Source organism: Brassica napus, chromosome A8 (assembly GCF_020379485.1).
Source record: "Brassica napus cultivar Da-Ae chromosome A8, Da-Ae, whole genome shotgun sequence".
Classification (NCBI taxonomy): Eukaryota; Viridiplantae; Streptophyta; class Magnoliopsida; order Brassicales; family Brassicaceae; genus Brassica; species Brassica napus.
In genome coordinates, this window is record NC_063441.1 from 16,154,858 (window position 1) to 16,173,762 (window position 18,905).

General features: G+C 34.3%; 5 protein-coding genes across 6 annotated transcripts; 2 read left to right on the forward strand and 3 right to left on the reverse strand.

Annotated features, from left to right (window-relative positions):
• Nucleotides 1–630: 630 nt before the first annotated feature.
• On the forward strand, nucleotides 631–1,558 carry LOC106361280 (probable E3 ubiquitin-protein ligase ATL45). The gene is given in 3 exon segments (XM_013801008.3): nucleotides 631–678; nucleotides 680–703; nucleotides 705–1,558. Coding segments are annotated over 3 exon segments (735 nt in total). The 5' UTR covers nucleotides 631–645; the 3' UTR covers nucleotides 1,383–1,558.
• Nucleotides 1,559–7,144: 5,586 nt separating this feature from the next.
• On the reverse strand, nucleotides 7,145–9,528 carry LOC106361279 (thioredoxin reductase 1, mitochondrial). The gene is made up of 3 exons (XM_013801006.3): nucleotides 9,174–9,528; nucleotides 7,985–8,719; nucleotides 7,145–7,500 (listed from the first exon to the last, which is right to left on the reverse strand). Exons 1-3 carry the CDS (start codon nucleotides 9,490–9,492, stop codon nucleotides 7,430–7,432), a joined length of 1,125 nt encoding a protein of 374 aa, XP_013656460.2. The 5' UTR covers nucleotides 9,493–9,528; the 3' UTR covers nucleotides 7,145–7,429.
• Nucleotides 9,529–9,719: 191 nt separating this feature from the next.
• Nucleotides 9,720–12,009, reverse strand: LOC106361278 (ankyrin repeat domain-containing protein 2A). Its single transcript, XM_013801004.3, has 9 exons — nucleotides 11,893–12,009; nucleotides 11,747–11,806; nucleotides 11,527–11,660; nucleotides 11,224–11,448; nucleotides 10,987–11,135; nucleotides 10,722–10,890; nucleotides 10,522–10,614; nucleotides 10,141–10,280; nucleotides 9,720–10,034 (listed from the first exon to the last, which is right to left on the reverse strand). Exons 2-9 carry the CDS (start codon nucleotides 11,781–11,783, stop codon nucleotides 9,935–9,937), a joined length of 1,047 nt encoding a protein of 348 aa, XP_013656458.2. The 5' UTR covers nucleotides 11,784–11,806; nucleotides 11,893–12,009; the 3' UTR covers nucleotides 9,720–9,934.
• Nucleotides 12,010–13,032: 1,023 nt separating this feature from the next.
• Nucleotides 13,033–14,566, forward strand: LOC106361277 (tetraketide alpha-pyrone reductase 1-like). The gene is made up of 6 exons (XM_013801003.3): nucleotides 13,033–13,181; nucleotides 13,261–13,430; nucleotides 13,518–13,706; nucleotides 13,796–13,958; nucleotides 14,036–14,228; nucleotides 14,323–14,566. The coding sequence occupies exons 1-6, from the start codon at nucleotides 13,064–13,066 to the stop codon at nucleotides 14,468–14,470; spliced, it is 981 nt and encodes a 326-aa protein (XP_013656457.2). The 5' UTR covers nucleotides 13,033–13,063; the 3' UTR covers nucleotides 14,471–14,566.
• On the reverse strand, nucleotides 14,518–17,507 carry LOC106361275 (CMP-sialic acid transporter 4). 2 transcript variants are annotated; one of them, XM_013801002.3, is made up of 14 exons: nucleotides 16,937–17,507; nucleotides 16,799–16,874; nucleotides 16,611–16,722; nucleotides 16,449–16,528; nucleotides 16,178–16,253; nucleotides 15,989–16,089; nucleotides 15,802–15,873; nucleotides 15,618–15,666; nucleotides 15,487–15,528; nucleotides 15,261–15,382; nucleotides 15,103–15,162; nucleotides 14,971–15,019; nucleotides 14,793–14,887; nucleotides 14,518–14,697 (listed from the first exon to the last, which is right to left on the reverse strand). In XM_013801002.3, exons 1-14 carry the CDS (start codon nucleotides 17,031–17,033, stop codon nucleotides 14,649–14,651), a joined length of 1,080 nt encoding a protein of 359 aa, XP_013656456.2. In that variant the 5' UTR covers nucleotides 17,034–17,507; the 3' UTR covers nucleotides 14,518–14,648. The 2 variants fall into 2 exon arrangements, with proteins under 2 accessions (XP_013656456.2, XP_022545795.2); XM_022690074.2 differs by having other exon boundaries at nucleotides 16,799–16,841; nucleotides 16,937–17,470.
• Nucleotides 17,508–18,905: the final 1,398 nt, after the last annotated feature.

Here is an 18,905-nt window from a genome sequence, read left to right on the forward strand (position 1 = left end):
ACCTATCTTTTCTCTGCTTGGTTTCTTAATAGTATACGGCAAATCGCAATTTGATTCTTATTTATAATTATGGGGATGATTTGGTACACGATTACGATATTTCCAAATCTATTAATATCTAAAATGAATTTTATTTGATAGTAATTGTTAATTGGAACCACCGTATTTATGTTGACACATGTTCCTAACTTTCTAAGATCTCATGTTACTTACATAGGATGTTTTAGATATTTTTGGTCATCATGTAACTTTTATTAGAGATTCTAATAACTATTTATCATTTTGTAAAAATAGTGTACTTTCTGATAACCATGAATTAGTTTTGTTTTTTTATCCAACAATACAGTCAATAAAAACCTCCAGATGAAAAAACACACCTAAATATTCAAAGTTAAAATAATATACTACAATTACCTTATACAAATTAAAAAAGATTTTAAAACATCCAAGCTGGATAAATCAATCTTTTACTCTTAGTAAAGATGCAAATATGTTCAGCTTTATGGATACTTCAGTCTCCTTTTTCAATTCTTTTGTAGAAGTTGTAAAACTACTTTTTCCTTTTCATACAACTTTTCTATCGATATGACATGGATTTAACAATTATCTATTTATACTATTTAATTATCTGCAAATTAGGCATATATGTATATAAGTATAGATGTGTATGTGTGCGTCTATTATTACTAATTGGATCAGATTCTTTCTTCCTCTCTAAACAACAACAGATTCTTTCTTCCTCTTTATCTTCACCACTTTCACGTTTCATCTTTCTCTCCAAACACTCCAACTCAAACAACATGACACGCTCCTCTAGATTCCTTGGAACTGAGTCGGCGCCGCCACCGCCGGAAGAAATACTAGCCGCCGAAACCGACATGATTGTGATACTCTCAGCTCTTCTCTGCGCTCTCATATGCGTAGCCGGCTTAGCCGCCGTAGCTCGATGCGCCTGGATCCGCCGTCTGGCCGGCGTTAACTCCTCCGCCGTAGGAGAATCTCCGCCGCCGAACAAAGGTCTCAAGAAAAAAGCGCTTCAGTCCCTCCCTAAGTCAACCTTCACCGCCGCAGACTCGCCGAGCTCCTCCTCCGGAGAGGGAGAATCAACCTCCGAGTGCGCCATATGCTTAATGGAGTTTTCAGACGGAGAAGAGATCAGGATATTACCCTTATGCAGACACGCCTTCCACGTGGCGTGCATAGATAAGTGGTTGACTTCTCGGTCGTCGTGTCCTTCTTGTCGTAGAATTTTGGTTCCGGTGAAGTGTGATCGGTGTGGCCACCACGATTCCACGGCGGAGACTCATGGCAAAGATCAGCCTCCTCGTCATCAACATCCTTCACAGTTCAGTTCCGCCAATATTCCTTCTTTTCTTCCTTAAAACGTTCTTTTTTACTTTCTCTATTTTACAAATTTGTGAAAAATTATCGGCAATAATTAAGAAAAGTATAAGTATTAATTAACTAGGGGTCTTTTAGTTACTTCGATTTTTATCCTCTGTAAGACTGTAACACTGTTCTGAATCTGAATCAGTCCGATGCGTGTTTACAAGTACGACATGTTAATTTCTTTCCCAGAAACTCACAATTTGCATAAGATTAGTTTAAAAATATACTCCATGATTTAATTGATTTAGACAACATGAGCACTGACAAAAGAGTTGGTCATGTGAATCCGTGTGAGCACAGAACCCAAAAAAGAATAAAGACTCAAAAGATTATTTGGAACTGGACAGTATGTACTATTTCCTTAATTTCCGTGTAATGTTTTGCAAAGTATCTAGCAAGTGATTGGTCGTTTATCTTTTTCCGACAAATGGCTTAAACTACAAATTAATTTTTGTTAACAAAGTTATTTCCTTTATGAAAAAGTAAGGGCACAAGTATTATTTTGTTTGATGGTTAGCAAAACTGTAAGTCCAATCTAGTGTGAGCAAAATTTAGTGTGTAGACAGTATACTTACTGACTGTAATATTTGGGGTGTGATTGGTACTTACTACTTATAGCTGCACCTAGAGTAACAAAAAGTAAAAGAAATGAGAGTAAAAAGTTGTAAAGTAAGAAAAGGGAAACCAGCTCAACAATTTTCCTCTACGGTTCTACCCAAACTGTAAGGAGCAAAATAAATGATTTTATCTTTGAATGTACAGTAATTAGAGTAAAATAAGTAAAATGCTTTTTTACTTTAATGATACAGTTTTAGTGGAAATGAAAGCAATCATATTTTCAACTGAATAATTCTCGCTAAAAGTACCAAACATTAATCACACTCTTAAATAGTCACGAAGAATATGCAAATTAAAAAAAAAAGTGGTAAATGTAAAAATCTTCAACATTTTAGTCAAAAGTCAAAGAAAGATGTATGGTCTCCTCTCCTTTGCCCCCAAATAAGGATGACTCACTATGGGTCAATTCAGACGAGCAGAGAAATTTACAAGTTGGTTTTCTTTCAGTGAACATAAATATACGAAGTTACAGACTTATGGTATTTGATTCTATAACGTGAAAGAAGTATAGAAAAATTATACAAATTGATTAGATAACATGTCACAAATGTATTTTGTTATTTATTTTCAAAGTGAAATAAACTTCATCATACAATCCCACAGAATTGTTCATACCTAACAATGTTTTCTCAAAATATCTAACAAAATATCTCCAAAATATCTCCAAAATATCAACATAAAACATAAATTAGGAAGTTGACAAAAAACATAAATTAGTTGCAATTAATTTGTTAGGTTCTTTCAGCATTATAGCAGTTCAAGCTTTTCCTTTTATGGATTGACGAACTTATTATTGACGGGTTTATAGAAATTTTTTGGTATCGCAAGATTGCAAGTTGATGAGGATAAATTAATGCAACAAGCATTTATTGATTTAACAAAATTTCTCAAATATCTGAAAATACTCCATATGGAACAAACATAAAGTTGACGGTACACACATGACACAACGTCCCATTCACCATCATAGTAATTCGACGATACTTATAGATTCGTGAGATAGTTATATTCGCAGTTTTTTTTTAAATGGTGACTTCTGTGGGCAATATCTAAGTTAAAACATACAGACTAATTAGTTTGTATTTGTGGATTATAAGTTCCACGTCCCTTCATTCATTTTTGTATTTTTATCTTGTACTTGTGTTTAGCCTAGATGCAGACGATAAATATGTGGGAATAAAACTAAAGTGATAAATGGGAAAAGGTGGAGAAAGAGGAAGAATATTTGAAACGAAACGATAAACGTACCACCCAACTTATAGACACTAGAAACGCATGACAAGCTCCAATGTTATCCAACCTTTCAGTTTCACTTAATGGAATCTTATGCCTTATCTCTTTTCTTTCATTTTCTCCAAACTATAACACTTTTCATCATTCAACTTCGCTTTTTAATGTTCTTTTTCTTCTACAAATAGCTCAATGTTATCCGACTTTTTTCTGTATTTTCTTGTCTAAGACAGAACTTATTTTCAACTTTCTTTGATAAATATTCTCAAAGAAATATTTTATAGTTTAAAGTACTAAAAAGTATTTGAGAACTTGCGTAAAATATCTTAAGTTAGTTACCAGTTTTTAAAATATGCTTAATTAAAAAGACCTTAACATTTGGATTTAGGTTTTAGCGATTATTTTTTAATGTTTAGTATTTAAGGGGTGGGTTTGAGAAACTTTTATAAATTTTTTATAAATTATTCTTAACCTTTTTATAAATGATCTAGGAAAATTAATTTAATATTTTTATCACAAATTTAAAGTATGTATAAAAATAATTATCATTTAATGGTAAATTTGAAAAGTGATATCAAATTGAGAGTAAAATTAAAACACCCCCCACCCCCCTCTCTCCAAAAAAAAACAAAAAAATATTTCTAAGTTTGATTTTTCACTTTCTTTGATGGTCATTTAGTTTTTAGCGTATAATGTGTCTAGCGTAAAGTGGAGGTTTGCTTTCACGAATATTTTCTTCTTAGATGAAGATGATTTCACGAATATATACATCCAATCAACTAATAAACTAAGAAGAATAAAATAAAGTTCAGATAAAGGGGATGGTCCGAGGTTTAAAGTACATTGGAAAATAAATTATATATAATGTACTTCCTCCTAACTATCTTTTGTTATAGTCAATAAAGTGATATATAGTTCAAAGATTTACTTCATCTCTCAAATGCCTTAATTTTTCCTAGCCTTTTTCCTACTTATTTTCAGTGTTCACATTATACATGTCCCTTTTAATTTACTATTCCATCTTAACTTTTTACCAGCCTCATCATGGCAAATCTCTTGTAATGTATTGGAGAATACACACAAGCTTCATTAAAGAAAGCACATTAAATTTAGATCTTTTAAGCTGAACAAATTAGACACTCTAACCTCGACGTACGCAGTAGGACTGCTTTTACTGAGAGATTATAATATCACGTTTGGCATGTTGTCGGAAGCTTGCATCCTAAACAAGAGGTTTCAGAGACTTTATTTTAACGTCACCGAGTGGAGTTAATTTCATTTCAGAGACTTGTGAACATTTAGAGTTTTCTGGTATAGTTAGTTAAGTCTTACAGTTAAGCTATGTGTACATTAACCATCTCTAGAAACACATCTTTATATTTATCTACTAATAATAGCAATCCCAATTAATTCCAAAGGTTATGAGTCCACTTATGTTGAAAGGTTGTGTCTTTTGAAAAATAAGTGTAAAGGGTTGTGTCTTTTCTAAAAGTTCTATGTTGGAAGGTTGTGTCTTTTCCAATTAATTCTAAAGGTTGTGAGTCCACTTATGTTGAAAGGTTGTGTCTTTTGAAAAAGAAGTGTAAATAGTTGTGTCTTTTCTAAAAGTTCTATGTTGGAAGGTTGTGTCTTTTCTAATTAATTTTTTAAGGTTGTGAATCCACTTATGTTGAAAGGTTGTGTCTTTTGAAAAAATAGTGTAAAGGGTTGTGTCTTTTCTAAGTTCTATGTTGTAAGGTTGTGTCTTTTCTAATTAATTCCTAAGGTTGTGAATTTCAATTATGTTGAAAGGTTGTGTCTTTTGAAAAATATGTGTAGAGGGTTGTGTCTTTTCTAAAAGTTATATGTTGTAAGGTTGTGTCCTTATAAAAATAGTCTAAAAGTTGTGACTATTCACTAGTATCTTTTAAAAAGGGAGAAGTTGTGAGTATTAGAAGAATGTGACTACTCATATTGAAGGGTTGTGACTATTCAAATAAGCTTTAAAAAATCTATAAATAGTCTCTCCCATTCATTTTTCAAATCAAATTTTCACTAATCTACTAATAATAAAATGGTGAAAAAAATAATGTCAAAGTTGCAACTTTTCATCTAAACAAGGTGTCTTTTCATCTCAAAGTGGGATTACTTTAAAAATATTGGTTTTATTTAAGTAATATGTTAGTTTATATAATAAGTATTGGTATTTTATAATAACTCTCTCAAAAATTAAAAAAAATATTATAAATGACACGGGTCATATTAACGTAAATCAACATATATTTATTACAATATTAAATTTTCTGAATATTCATTTTCAATAAATAAAACAGGTAGATAAATATACAAAATAACAATTACCAACATATAAATTATAATTGTTTAAAATTATAAACTAATAATTTTAATATTATGTTTTAAATAGGAAAAGAAATTATATATCATGCAAAAAAAAATTGCATTTTGTTCAAAAAGTGGTTGAAGATAACTATCATGTGAAAAAATATATGAAAAAACTTAAAAAGGATGAAGACACAATTGTATACAAGCAATCCCAATTAATTCCAAAGGTTGTGAGTCCACTTATGTTAAAATGTTGTGTCTTTTAAAAAAGAAGTGTAAAGGGTTGTGTCTTTTCTAAAAGTTCTATGTTGGAAGGTTGTGTCTTTTCCAATTAATTCTAAAGGTTGTGAGTCCACTTATGTTGAAAGGTTGTGTCTTTTGAAAAAGAAGTGTAAAGGGTTGTGTCTTTTCTAAAAGTTCTATGTTGGAAGGTTGTGTCTTTTCCAATTATTTTTTAAGGTTGTGAATCCACTTATGTTGAAAGGTTGTGTCTTTTGAAAAAGTAGTGTAAAGGGTTGTGTCTTTTCTAAAAGTTCTATGTTGTAAGGTTGTGTCTTTTCTAATTAATTCCTAAGGTTGTGAATTTCAATTATGTTGAAAGGTTGTGTCTTTTGAAAAATATGTGTAGAGGGTTGTGTCTTTTCTAAAAGTTATATGTTGTAAGGTTGTGTCATTCTAAAAATAGTCTAAAAGTTGTGACTATTCACTAGTATCTTTTAAAAAGTGAGAAGTTGTGAGTATTAGAAGAATGTGACTACTCATATTGAAGGGTTGTGACTATTCAAATAAGCTTTAAAAAATCTATAAATAGTCTCTCCCATGCATTTTTCAAATCAAATTTTCACTAATCTACTAATAATAAAATGGTGAAAAAAATAATGTCAAAGTTGCAACTTTTCATCTAAACAAGGTGTCTTTTCATCTCAAAGTGGGATTACTTTAAAAAATATTGGTTTTATTTAAGTAATGTGTTAGTTTATATAATAAGTATTGGTATTTTATAATAACTCTCCCAAAAATTAAAAAAAATATTATAAATGACACGGGTCATATTAACGTAAATCAACATATATTTATTACAATATTAAATTTTCTGAATATTCATTTTCAATAAATGAAGCAGGTAGATAAATATACAAAATAACAATTACCAACATATAAATTATAATTGTTTAAAATTATAAACTAATAATTTTAATATTATGTTTTAAATAGGAAAAAAAATTATATATCATGCAAAAAAAATTGCATTTTGTTCAAAAAGTGGTTGAAGATAACTATCATGTGAAAAAATGTATGAAAAAACTTAAAAAGGATGAAGACACAATTGTATACAATATGTGTTTTGATAAAAAATTAAAGGGAACATAAAGGTTTATAAAATATATATATATATATATATATATATTTGAATACTTTGTAAATCATATTTTAATCATCAAAACTAAATTTAATTATTTATATGATTTAATTTTTTTATCAGGCATATAAAATTATAAATTATAGATTATAATATATTCTTTATAAAATGAGTTCCCGTGCGATATCGCACGGGCTCTTTGCCTAGTTATTATAAGACGAACAATAATATTTTAATTAGTTTAAACAAATCATTTACTGAATTTGTGAATGTAAAGTCATCATCTGCGACTCATATCTTAAGGAATTTATTCGTAGCTAGTTTACCATTAGAGCTACAGCTTTGAAGAATATCCGTACTCAACTCAAACTGCAGTATTAAGAAGTAAGCAAATCAATGTCTGTGAACTATTATGCTAAAGAGTAAAGATCAAATATCGTTCTTGTCCATGTCTAGCAGAATGATGGATCAATAGTTAGCTCTATGACCAAGGCTTGATGTGAGTATTTTTTAGTCACTCTTGCCTTGCTGAGATTCAATCTCCTGTAAGTAATGCTCCGCATCCAAAGCTGCCATGCATCCTACACAACCAATCAAATAACTTGTGATGAAAATTAATTTTCTACATATAGCTAAACAAAGAGAGAATGTAACTTTTTTTTTTGAACAAAGAATGTAATTAAAATTCTTTACTAACTACTAAGCAATGCAACACAACACACTCAGATAAGACTAACTCCAAACACAAAACCTTAGCTTGCATCAATTTTTAATTGAACTAGATGATATAAAAATATTAAGTTCAAGAACACAAGTTTATTCCTTGCAATGGAAGCCACAAGGTTACAGAGACACAAATTCAATACCTAAGCATTTTAAAACAGTTACCAGGAGGTTCTAAACCAAAACATGTAATTTCATAGATACGAGCCCACAGCATATAATATTAGTTTCGTCTCAAACGACATTTTGATCCATTTCTAAGAGCTAACGACATTTGTTACAACCGTTCTTATAGAAACACAACTCTAACATTACAAAACAATGGAAAAGTAGAGAACTAACCCGTTCCCGCAGCTGTTACCGCCTGCCTGTACTTCTTGTCCTGGACATCCCCGGCGGCAAAAACTCCGACAACGCTAGTCTGTGTAGAACCAAGCTTCGTCACCACATAACCATCTGAATCAAGCTTAACCGTACCATCAAGAAACTTCGTTGCTGGCTCATGACCAATAGCAAAGAACAATCCAGAAACCTTCAAATCCAAAACCTCTCCAGTAACCACATTCTTCACCTTCACTCCTCCAAGAACGCCTCCCTCCCCTTCCCCATAAGCCTCCACAACCGTCGAGTTCCAAATCACGTTGATCTTAGGATTAGCCAGAGCTCTCTGCTGCATTATCTTAGAGGCTCTAAAGGCGTCTCTCCTATGGATTATATACACTTTGGAACCATACTTGGTGAGGAAGTTCGCCTCTTCCATCGCCGAGTCGCCTCCCCCGATAACCGCAACAGGTTTATCACGGAATATAGGAGCAGCTCCGTCGCAGACAGCACAAGCCGAGATTCCACGGTTCCAGAAACCTCCCGATCCTTCACCAGAGCCAGGGAAGCTAAGTCGCTTAGCCACAGCTCCCGTAGCAAGAATCACAGCGTCTGCGAGAACGGCTCTAGACTCTGTGAACAGCTTAAACGGCTTCGACGTGAAGTCGACTTTAGTCACCGTCTCCGTGAAAATAGTCGTACCGAACCTCTCCGACTGCTTCCGGAACTTGTCCGTGAGCTCTGCACCGAGAATACCTTCAAAAAATTAAGAACAATTAGCTATTTTTTTACATTTTATTAAAAAAATATGAATTATGTTTACAAATTAACACTAATTGAAAAAACATATATAAAAATAAAATCAAATATGTTTAATTCATACAATATTTATTCCATGCATTTCAATATAAGTGGCGCTTAATTTTTGTTTGTTACAAAATAATTGATGGTTTCAAAAAAAAAAAAAAAATTGATGGTTTCACTATTTTAGAAAACAATTAATATCATTTGATAAACACTGTATTTTTAATTGGTTGAACTTGTTTTATTTAATGAGATTTTGTGAGCAATAATCAATTTAGTAAAAAAATATATAAACTTTTTAATAGAAATTTGGAGATATGTATGTGAATTTTTTCTAAAATTTTGAAAATTATAGGTCAATATTTTACTGTCTATAATCAGGACCGGTCATATGCTCAGGATATACCTTGTGGAAAGCCAGGGAAGTTCTCGACGTCGGTGGTGGTTGTTAGTTGACCACCGGGAGCTATGTCGTTAGCCATCCACCCTTCGAAGAGAAGAGGCTTAAGTTCAGCTCTAGCTGCGTAAATAGCCGCCGTGTGAGCCGCCGGACCACTACCGACGATGCAGAGCTTTGTGTTGTGAGTTTCAAGTCTACTCATGACGGTGGAGGAGAGAGACGGTGGCTGCGGCTGAGAGAGAGTACTGGATCCAAGACGTGCAATGGTTTTTGCTCTGCTTAACAAAGACTTTATCAAAAACCGTGAACGATGCATGCAGTTCATTGCGAACGTATACGTATCAGAGAACAAGAGACGAGACTTTCGGATGTATTTAATAATAAACTATAGTATTTGATTTTGAAGCTTGTGTATAAATGTGGAAAGTTTCCGACAAATGGAATTTCAGACAACAGTACACAAAAGAATAGAATCACTTTGATATGAAGTAGTTTGGTCTTAATAAACCAAAATTATTCTTGAAATTTTACAGGAAAAGTAAAACAAATATGTTTGGTTAAAAGTTGATTGCTCTTTCATTCTTTATTGACTTTTGATGAAATCAAAGACACCATTAAAAAGACAAAGTTTAGAAGGAGAGAGAGTAGTAACTAAAAAAACACAATTAAATAAGAAAAAAAAAGGTCTATAGAGGTCTGTGAAATTGGTGGTTCAAGAGACACAACACAAGACAGATCCCTCAAAGGCAATGTGAAAGCGTCCACGCTCAAAGGAAAGCATCCTTCTCGAGAAGCTTCACCACCTCGAGCTGGTTGTTGAGCTTGGCCACATCAATGGGTGTCTTCTCGTCTAGGTTTTGCAGAGTTCTGCGAACCACACATTCACAAAGAGTGTATATACATAACGAAGGTCGTGATAAGTGTTTTAACGGAGTCGTTTCTCTATAAGTGTTTGTGTTGTTGTGAGACTTACACAGCAGCACCATTCTCAAGGAGAAGGCTTACACACTCTTTCCTCCCGTAACCGGCAGCGTAATGAAGAGGTGTGTTCTTGTTTTTGTCAACGGCGTTAACACTTGCTCCAGCATCGATAAGAACTTGAGCACACTTCAACTGCAGGCGGAAAGAGATCAATAGGGTCAATCTCAATATAATCCATTAGCTAATTATATTTCTAATATCATTGTTCTTTGACTAAATATTAATCATGCTACAAGTAACTGTGTCATGAAAACTCCTAAGTGTAGTAAACTGGTTACTTCTCTAGCAAGTTAATGATGATAAAGATACTTAACTTCAAGAGTTTATCCGAATATTAAATTGGCCTAGATTGATAAAGAGGAGAGTTGCATACCTCGCCGTATCCACAAGCAAAATGCAATGCAGTCCTTCCCTCAGAATCTTCTTCATCTTTGTTCCCACCAGATGCCAAAGCATTTTTCAAACCCTAATTCAATCAACAAGACAAAATCTTGAATGTGGAATAGTCTTTAAGCAACACATAAATGATAAATCAAGCAAATGAGCTTTTAACAAAGTAGGAAGCAGTCTAACCTCAACATCTCCACGACTAGCAGTTTGATGAACAATAGACTCTTCTTCTTCTTCCCCTTCTTCTTCCGCTACCTCGGCTTCAGCTGAAGCAGCCTGGTCAGGCAAGCCAGCAATAGGCATACCCATTGCTTCACTAAGCTTTTTCAGCACATCTTTATCATTCCAGTACCTAACAATACCATATAAAAAAAAAAATTCCTCCATAAGCAAAAACAAATTCTACAAAAAACATTTAGAGAAAAAAAAAAGATTGTATGTCACTGACTTCATCATGGCAGAAGGACCACCAGCATCAATCTCATCAAGTATAGGTTTCAACTCTGGATCTTCTTTCATCCGCGCCATACGCTCAGTCAAATGCTCCGCTGTTTCAGGGTTTGAGAAAGCCTCCAGAAAAGGAGACATTTGTGGATCCTGAAGGCAAAGCCATGCTTCAATATAACCAAAGTACCGGAAAGAAATAAAAACAGAACATTATTTTGTCCTAATATTTTTGTTTCACCTGCACTAAGGCTTTACCAAGACGCTCAGCCATAGTCTGAAACTCAGGGTTATGCATAACCTGCTGCATAGTGCTAACATACTGCTGTGGATCAATGTTAGGGAAACCTCCTCCTCCTGCTCCTCCTTGAGCTGCGTTTGGGATAGATCTCTGAAGCTGCTCAGCCAACTGGTTAAAGGAAGGATCTTTAGCAATTTGCTCAGCCAATTCTCTGATGCTTGGATCCTGAAACAAACAAAAAAAACCCCATCAGTAGAAAGCTCCAAAGAAGATAACTTCAGGACAAGAAAGTGCAACACTTACGTTGAGGATACCAGCCATATTAGAGAAATCAAAAGCATTTAAATTCATGGGAGGAGGGTTAGCTGATGAAGGTGAACTCCCTGAGGCTGTTGATTCCGGTTTAGTACTCTTCTGCTCTGATTCCGGTTTATCATCTACAGTGAATCCAAGTTCCAAAGTCAGAAACCATTCAATACAACATAAAACAGCACCAGATCAGATTGTGACAGCAAAATGTTACCTGAAGGAGACAGGTTCTTGTCTGGATTGGAAGACATTTAGATAAAGTAAAACTTAAACCCTATAAGAAGAAGAAAAACACGATAGAGTCAGAAACAACAAGCATGCAATAATCGTAGAAAGACGATGAAGAGACGGAGGCGAGACCAATCAAAAGAGATACGATGAGTGACAGCGTTGTGGTGGCAAAGACAAGACCAAAACAACAGATAAAATCTATTTTTATTTTTTTCTATTTCGATAAAGATATTTTGTTTATTTCAAGTTTGAACATAATGCTAAGACGCGTTTTTTATTAGTGTAGGCCCAAGTATCTACGATATTTAGGCCCAGCCTTCTTCATAACCAACCGAACAAAAGGAACTAAACCAATATAAACCAGAATTAATGAGCTGACTTGTAGTGTGGGAGCTTGAGCTACGTCAGGATTTATGATCCGTTAAGATCAGACTATCAGTTAATGGACAAACTCGTGTCACTTGCCAGGTTCCTCTGCTGAGTCAATTCTCCATCCTCGACTGGTTCTAGACACAGTCTTAATGAAACAGGCGATGGCCTCTAAAACTTTTGGAAGTAATGTACATTACTACTCGTCCTGAGATTTTGGGAGATACTACTCGTCCTGAGATTTTGGGAGCCGGCTTTGTCTATGTAAATTTTCTTTTTTTTTTGTTAATTTTGGGGCATAAAACTTTTTTTTTGGAAACCTATGTTTGTGTAGTTTTTTTCAAAAAAGAAAAAAGAAATTTATGACAAATGTTTCATTTAGCATGGTCCAGAACCGATCATGATTGTTATAAACTTTCGAATTGTTAAAAAAAAAATAGCAGTGTCTTCAGTAAATGAACATAAATGTTTATGGTTCCTAAAATCACTAAGACCTGTTCCGAAACGGGTTTGCCTTGTAATTTTTGTTTAAGCTGACCAAGATGATTTCAATATTTTTCTCCAGTGAGGCAGTAGTTTTTTGTTCCTTGTATTAAGATATTTTGTGGGGAGAAGAGAATTGGCTATTGCAGTATGTTTAGAAGTTCATCTTGTCCACCTGTTGGTTGAAATGGTGGAAGCTCCAGTATACCGCTCAAGGTGTTAAGCAAACCAAAGGGAATACAGTACAGACAGGGAACACGGAGAACTTGTTTCATAGAGAAATTGGTAGTTAGGCCATTGTGTTTGTTCAACAACCATCATAAAAACAATCTTTAGGTGATAAATAAGCAAACCACACATGAGTTAAATGGCACACCTACTCCATACTTACCTTAAGCATGGTATTGCTATATAACTAGTCTGGTGTGATCCCATCGGTTATCGGAGAATGGATCAAACCAAAGGAAAAGTTTGTGTTACCGGAGCTTCAGGCTTCTTAGCTTCTTGGCTTGTGAAGAGGCTTCTCCTTGAGGGTTATGAAGTTACAGGAACAGTCAGAGATCCAGGTTTCTTTTTCTTGTCTGTCATTGCTTGCTATAAAAGCTAGCCGCAGTGAGTCTCAGTGAAGTTTTCCTGTTTGGACAGGAAATGAGAAGAAGCTTGCACACCTTTGGAAACTGGAAGGGGCAAAGGAGAGACTAAGGTTGGTGAAGGCTGATTTAATGGAAGATGGAAGTTTTGATAACGCTATAATGGGATGCCATGGAGTTTTCCATACTGCTTCTCCTGTCCTCAAACCTACCTCTAATCCAGAGGCATGATCCCACTATAACTTTTTTTTTTACTTCTGGTCACACAGTATGCTTTGTGTAACATTTTAACATAATGTGATCTGATCATAGGAGGAGATTTTGAAACCAGCTATAGAGGGCACACTGAATGTACTGAGATCATGCAGGAAGAATCAGTCTTTGAAGCGTGTGGTTCTCACCTCATCCTCTTCAACAGTCAGGATCAGAGATGATTTTGATCCTAATATCCCTCTTGATGAATCTGTTTGGACCTCTGTGGAACTCTGCAAGCGTTTCCAGGTATATTCATTTGAATAGTCTATTTTGCTCAACACAAGAATCATATCAGCTAACAGTTTGTGATGGGACATGGCAAAATAAAACAAAAGGTCTGGTATGCTTTATCAAAGACATTAGCCGAGCAAGCTGCATGGAAGTTCTGTGAAGAGAATAGTATTGACCTTGTCACTGTTCTACCATCCTTCCTCGTTGGACCAAGCCTTCCTCCTGATCTGTGTTCTACAGCATCTGATGTCCTCGGGCTGCTAAAAGGTACTGTACTCTCTTGGAAACATCACCAGGATAATAGCATATAGATACTTATAGCTTGTTATTACTCAACACAACAGGAGAAACAGAGAAGTTTCAGTGGCATGGACAGATGGGTTATATTCATATAGACGACGTGGCAAGAACCCACATCCTTGTTTTCGAACAAGAAGCAGCTAAAGGCAGATACATTTGCAGCTCTAAAGTTGTCAGTCTAGAGGAACTGGTTTCCTTCTTGTCCACACGTTACCCATCACTCCCTATCCCCAAGAGGTTTTGACACTGATTTTAAAACCCGTTTCTCAAATCAAACCTTATTATCCTTTGAATACAATGAAACAATCTAATCTTTGGAAAAAAAAATCAGGTTTAAAAAACTAAATAGGCTGCATTACGACTTGGACACTTCGAAGATAAAGAGTCTCGGACTCGAGTTCAAGCCACTTGAAGAGATGTTTGATGACTGCATTGCCTCATTCGTTGAGCAAGGCTATTTATCTCATGTAGTTTCTTAACTCTTTAGACTCGAGAACACGTAATCTCGCTTCACAATAAGCCAGTATAAATGGAAAACGTGTAACGAATATATATAAAATGCAATGTTTCAACAACATAGCTTCACTTTCAGACAGTAACGTATATTCAATATACACCAACTACAAAATCGCAACTGTTCAAAAGCTTTATCTTTTACTATCGTAGCTTCCCGGCTGAATGCAAATATACTGAAACAGAGACGACCCTGCAAAGCGTAAGCACAGTAATGCATCAGCTCTTATGTCCACAAATGTTGAGATGATTGATTGTTTTGGTCGAGACCAAATGTGGTTAACTTACGTTGAACCCAAAAAGAAGGCAAGGGAAAGATGAAAATTGAAGAGGAATACAGAGACAACCGCGGTGAGAAGCATTGCCACTGATGTTGAATAAACCTACATAAAGATTGATAAAGTTAAATCCCGTCTACAGAAGTGACTAGTTAAGAGGAATCTGATGGTGAATGAAATTTTACTACCTTTACGATATTGTCTGCATATTTCATCACCATTGACACAGCAATGCCACTGCAAAACCAACAGGAGAATAATAATGTTTTTAACTTCAATAACTGAAACTAGAGTTAAGAGAAGAGTCTAGCCTATTTTACCTGAGAGCATGGTTAAGAATCATGAGTACTGTGATGAATGAGTAACCATGGAAGAATCCCCTGATATTGTAAAACCAGCCTCATTAAATACCAGAGCAGATGAACTAATTTGTAGCCAATATGAAAGGACAAAACTAACAAATGGGTTTAAGATTTACTTATTAGCAACGGCATCAAAATCTTGGATCACAATAGCAACAGCATTGAAAGCCATCCCAAAGACATATAGCCAGAAGTTCTGTACATTTATATTCCTTGAAGGTCGCTTCTTTATAATAGCCTGCCAAAATGGAAAGCAAAATCCTTATAAGCTTTTGGAGATTAAAATAAAAGGAAGTAGCAAGTCAGCGCTAGCTTCTGAGTGAGACTTCCTAATAAGCTCACCTCTGTGTACACTCCGGCGAAACCACTTAAAAGGGCCATAATCTAGAAACAACGATAAACAATCATATCAACTGGTGTGAACGTGGAAGAAGCTTCACAACTCTTCGTAGGTAGGTGAGTAACAAACTTACAATCGCCATAATCCAACCGGGAAGAGATGTCTGAAGTACACGATCAGAACTGCAAAAACAATATCCAATGCGAGACTATGTAATATAACAATCAGTAGAGACTGACTGACTACACATGCATCATATGAATAAGTCAATGAAACCCATGTCGATAGCAGTAATAAAATCAAAGGGGGAAATGTACTTTGAATTGAGTTGAGCAGTGGTGCATCCACAACACAATAGGATGAAGCCCGCCCACTGAATCTCGCTCAACCTGTTAAAGAAGAAAAGAATTAGCAGAGGCTGTTGGTAGTTAAAATCAAGAAGTTTGTGTTCTGAACAAGAAGAGAAAGAGTAATGAAATCCATTTGGATAAATAAACAACCTACTTTTTCTTAAGTATAATTCTGTACAAGACACCAGTACTTATGATGTTCAGGTTCTTCAATATCTGATAGCCTGGTGCGTCTACGTATGCAAAAATATAATACTGCCACATAAAAGGGTTACATACCACTAAGTAGTAAGAAACTGATTTAACACAGAACAAAAGTTACAAACAGTGACCTAAGCCAAACCTGTAAGAGATTCTTGAAAAGATACAAAGCTGCAGGAATGGGAAAGACTTTAACTTCGTCATATGTTGTGCTCAACCTGATTCAGAAACATTAATTTGGGTATATCAGTAACGTCAAATATCAATGAGAAAACGCATGGTCAGTCATCTAATGACCCCACATAATACATGATTCTAACCTTATTATAAAAGGACAGATTCAGAAACTCAGAACATAAAGGAAACTAATTCCAATGAGTATAATTCACGTAGCAGAAGTGAGAATAGATAACCTGTTGTCGTCAGTAACACCATCGTTCTTCCATATTCTTGTTAATGCAAGCAGAGATAACGCACATTTCAGAGTCTCAACCTGATTCGAGATATTACACAAAACGTTGTTATAGCTTGTAAACATACAATGGCATCACTCAATGATGTAAGTAGAAACTGACCAAGAAGTTGGCGGTAGTGACACTGTACTCATACTTGCCAGCTCGCTTAGACCAAACGATGAGTATGGCTTGAGAACTCGTGAGAATAGTCAGTGCACATGTGACTACACCCCTGCCACAACCACAATTAAACTTTTTAATGCAAAGAAATGAACTTTCGTAGTTTCTCCATAAAAAAAGAAACTTACTTTCGTTTCCAGTTTATACGCTCAGTGGATCCACCACCACCACCTAGAGTAGCCAGAGCAATGTTACTCGACGCAACTGCCAAATCGAAGCATCAATGAGCATCAACAGAAGGGGAGATTCAGAAATAAGCGACTCACCGGTGTGAGATTTTCCTTTCAAGCTCTCGAGATCCGAAGCGACGTCGTTATCCTCCTGAACCTCATCGTCGTCATCTTTGATTTTGCGGTATTCCATTGTTGATCAAGCAAGGAAGCTCACTGATCTGATCTCTGCTCTGCTGCTGGGCTTTAACACTATTCGTCCAATATATAACAAGTGTTGGGCTTCAAAATTAATAGTTTGTACTGACTTGTATTTTTTTTTTTCCATATAAGCTGGCTGATAACAGATAGCCCCGGAAACAAAACCTAAAAAACAAACTGCTAAAACCTACATCAAGGTAACTTACGAGTTAAATCAAAACAAACGGATAAATACTAGAATCCAGAACTAAAGCAGGAGCAAAAAACATCCATTCACTCAAAGACTATGACAACTCCAAGCATTCAACCAAACCCATAGCAGCAAGCAATGATTCAGATTAACCGATGCTGCCCTCGACCAGCCCAACGGTTCCATCCACTTCTAGTAACCCAGACTCAAAGTCTTCTTAAACACTGCCGTCTATGGCTAGCATCCTCACTAGTAATTAAGAGCACCTCCAATGGAAGTTCTACCCATTGAAATTCTAAAAATTCATATGTGTATAAGTATATGTTGTATATGTGTATTTAGATGTGGGGTCCATTATTTTGTGGAGAACCCCACCCTTAAAATTCTTAAATAAGAGGAAATGATTTATCGCAATTAAGAGGAAATGATTTATCGCAATTAAGACGTGATTTACCTAAACACTTTTTAAATGATTTATCGCAATTAAGAGGAAATCAAAGTATTTGTGGAATTAATATAAAAATAAAGTTTAGGGAGGTAATTGATGAATTAGTTAAGTCTAGGGGGTTTGGTAAATAGATTAGAAGTTTGAGGCTGGGGGAAGGATTGAGCGTGGGTTTAGTTAGTTTGGGCCTTTGGGGTGTGTACAGAAGTCCACCCTTGATTATTTAGTTGTATTAATTTAGAATATTTGGTATGAACCCAGAGATAAATTCGAAAAATATCACATTGAAAATTTTGGGATTAATGATTTAAATTTTTTGTTACATCCAATATACAAATGTTAATAAAATCATATAAATAAAAAAATTCAATAAATAAATATTCATATTAAAATAAACTATATATTTATGTTAATATCATTGAATATAATTATATAGCATATAAAATAAAGAAAATAATTGTTTTGATTTATTTACCATAAATATATAAATAAACAAGAGGTATTATGTTGATTTATGTGATTACTCTAATTTTCTATATATTTTAATTGAGAAACAATTCATTATCTAGCAAGTGTAAGATATTATTAGTTAATATTGTTCGAAAATTTTACAAGAGTTCGATACAGCTAAGATTTATTTAGAAGCTATTGAAATCACTTATCGAGAACATAAATTGCACAATAAATTTGATTTTTTTAACCCTAGCCCCCTTTCTATTCTTCACAACACTGACAAAAAATATTTGAAAGTGTCGATTGACAATTTGAAATGGTAGCACTTTTTAAATTCAATCCATTGTTTTTTTAAATGGGCATATAACAGTTTTTAATGATTAACTAAATAGATCACATACATAGTAAAATATGTTTAGGTTTAAAAATTGTTATCATACCCAAAATCAATATGAACCATCATGATTTTCGTTTAAAATTTTGTACATGTTTAAAACAGCTAATTGATACTTAAAGTACCTAAAATACTTTAAATATCTATTGATTTCCTATCCAAATATTTAAACTAAACCAATTTTTATGTTAAGTTTGAGTATTTTGGCATATATTATTCAAATTTATATATTATGTATTATTTTTATTTTTAGATTTTGAAAAATTTAAAGTTATAATAACTTTAATCTTTAAAAAATTTAAAATAGGTTATTTAAAAAACTCAAACCCGAACTAGATCCGTAAAAATCCAATCCGAACTGAACCAAACGAAATCACACCCG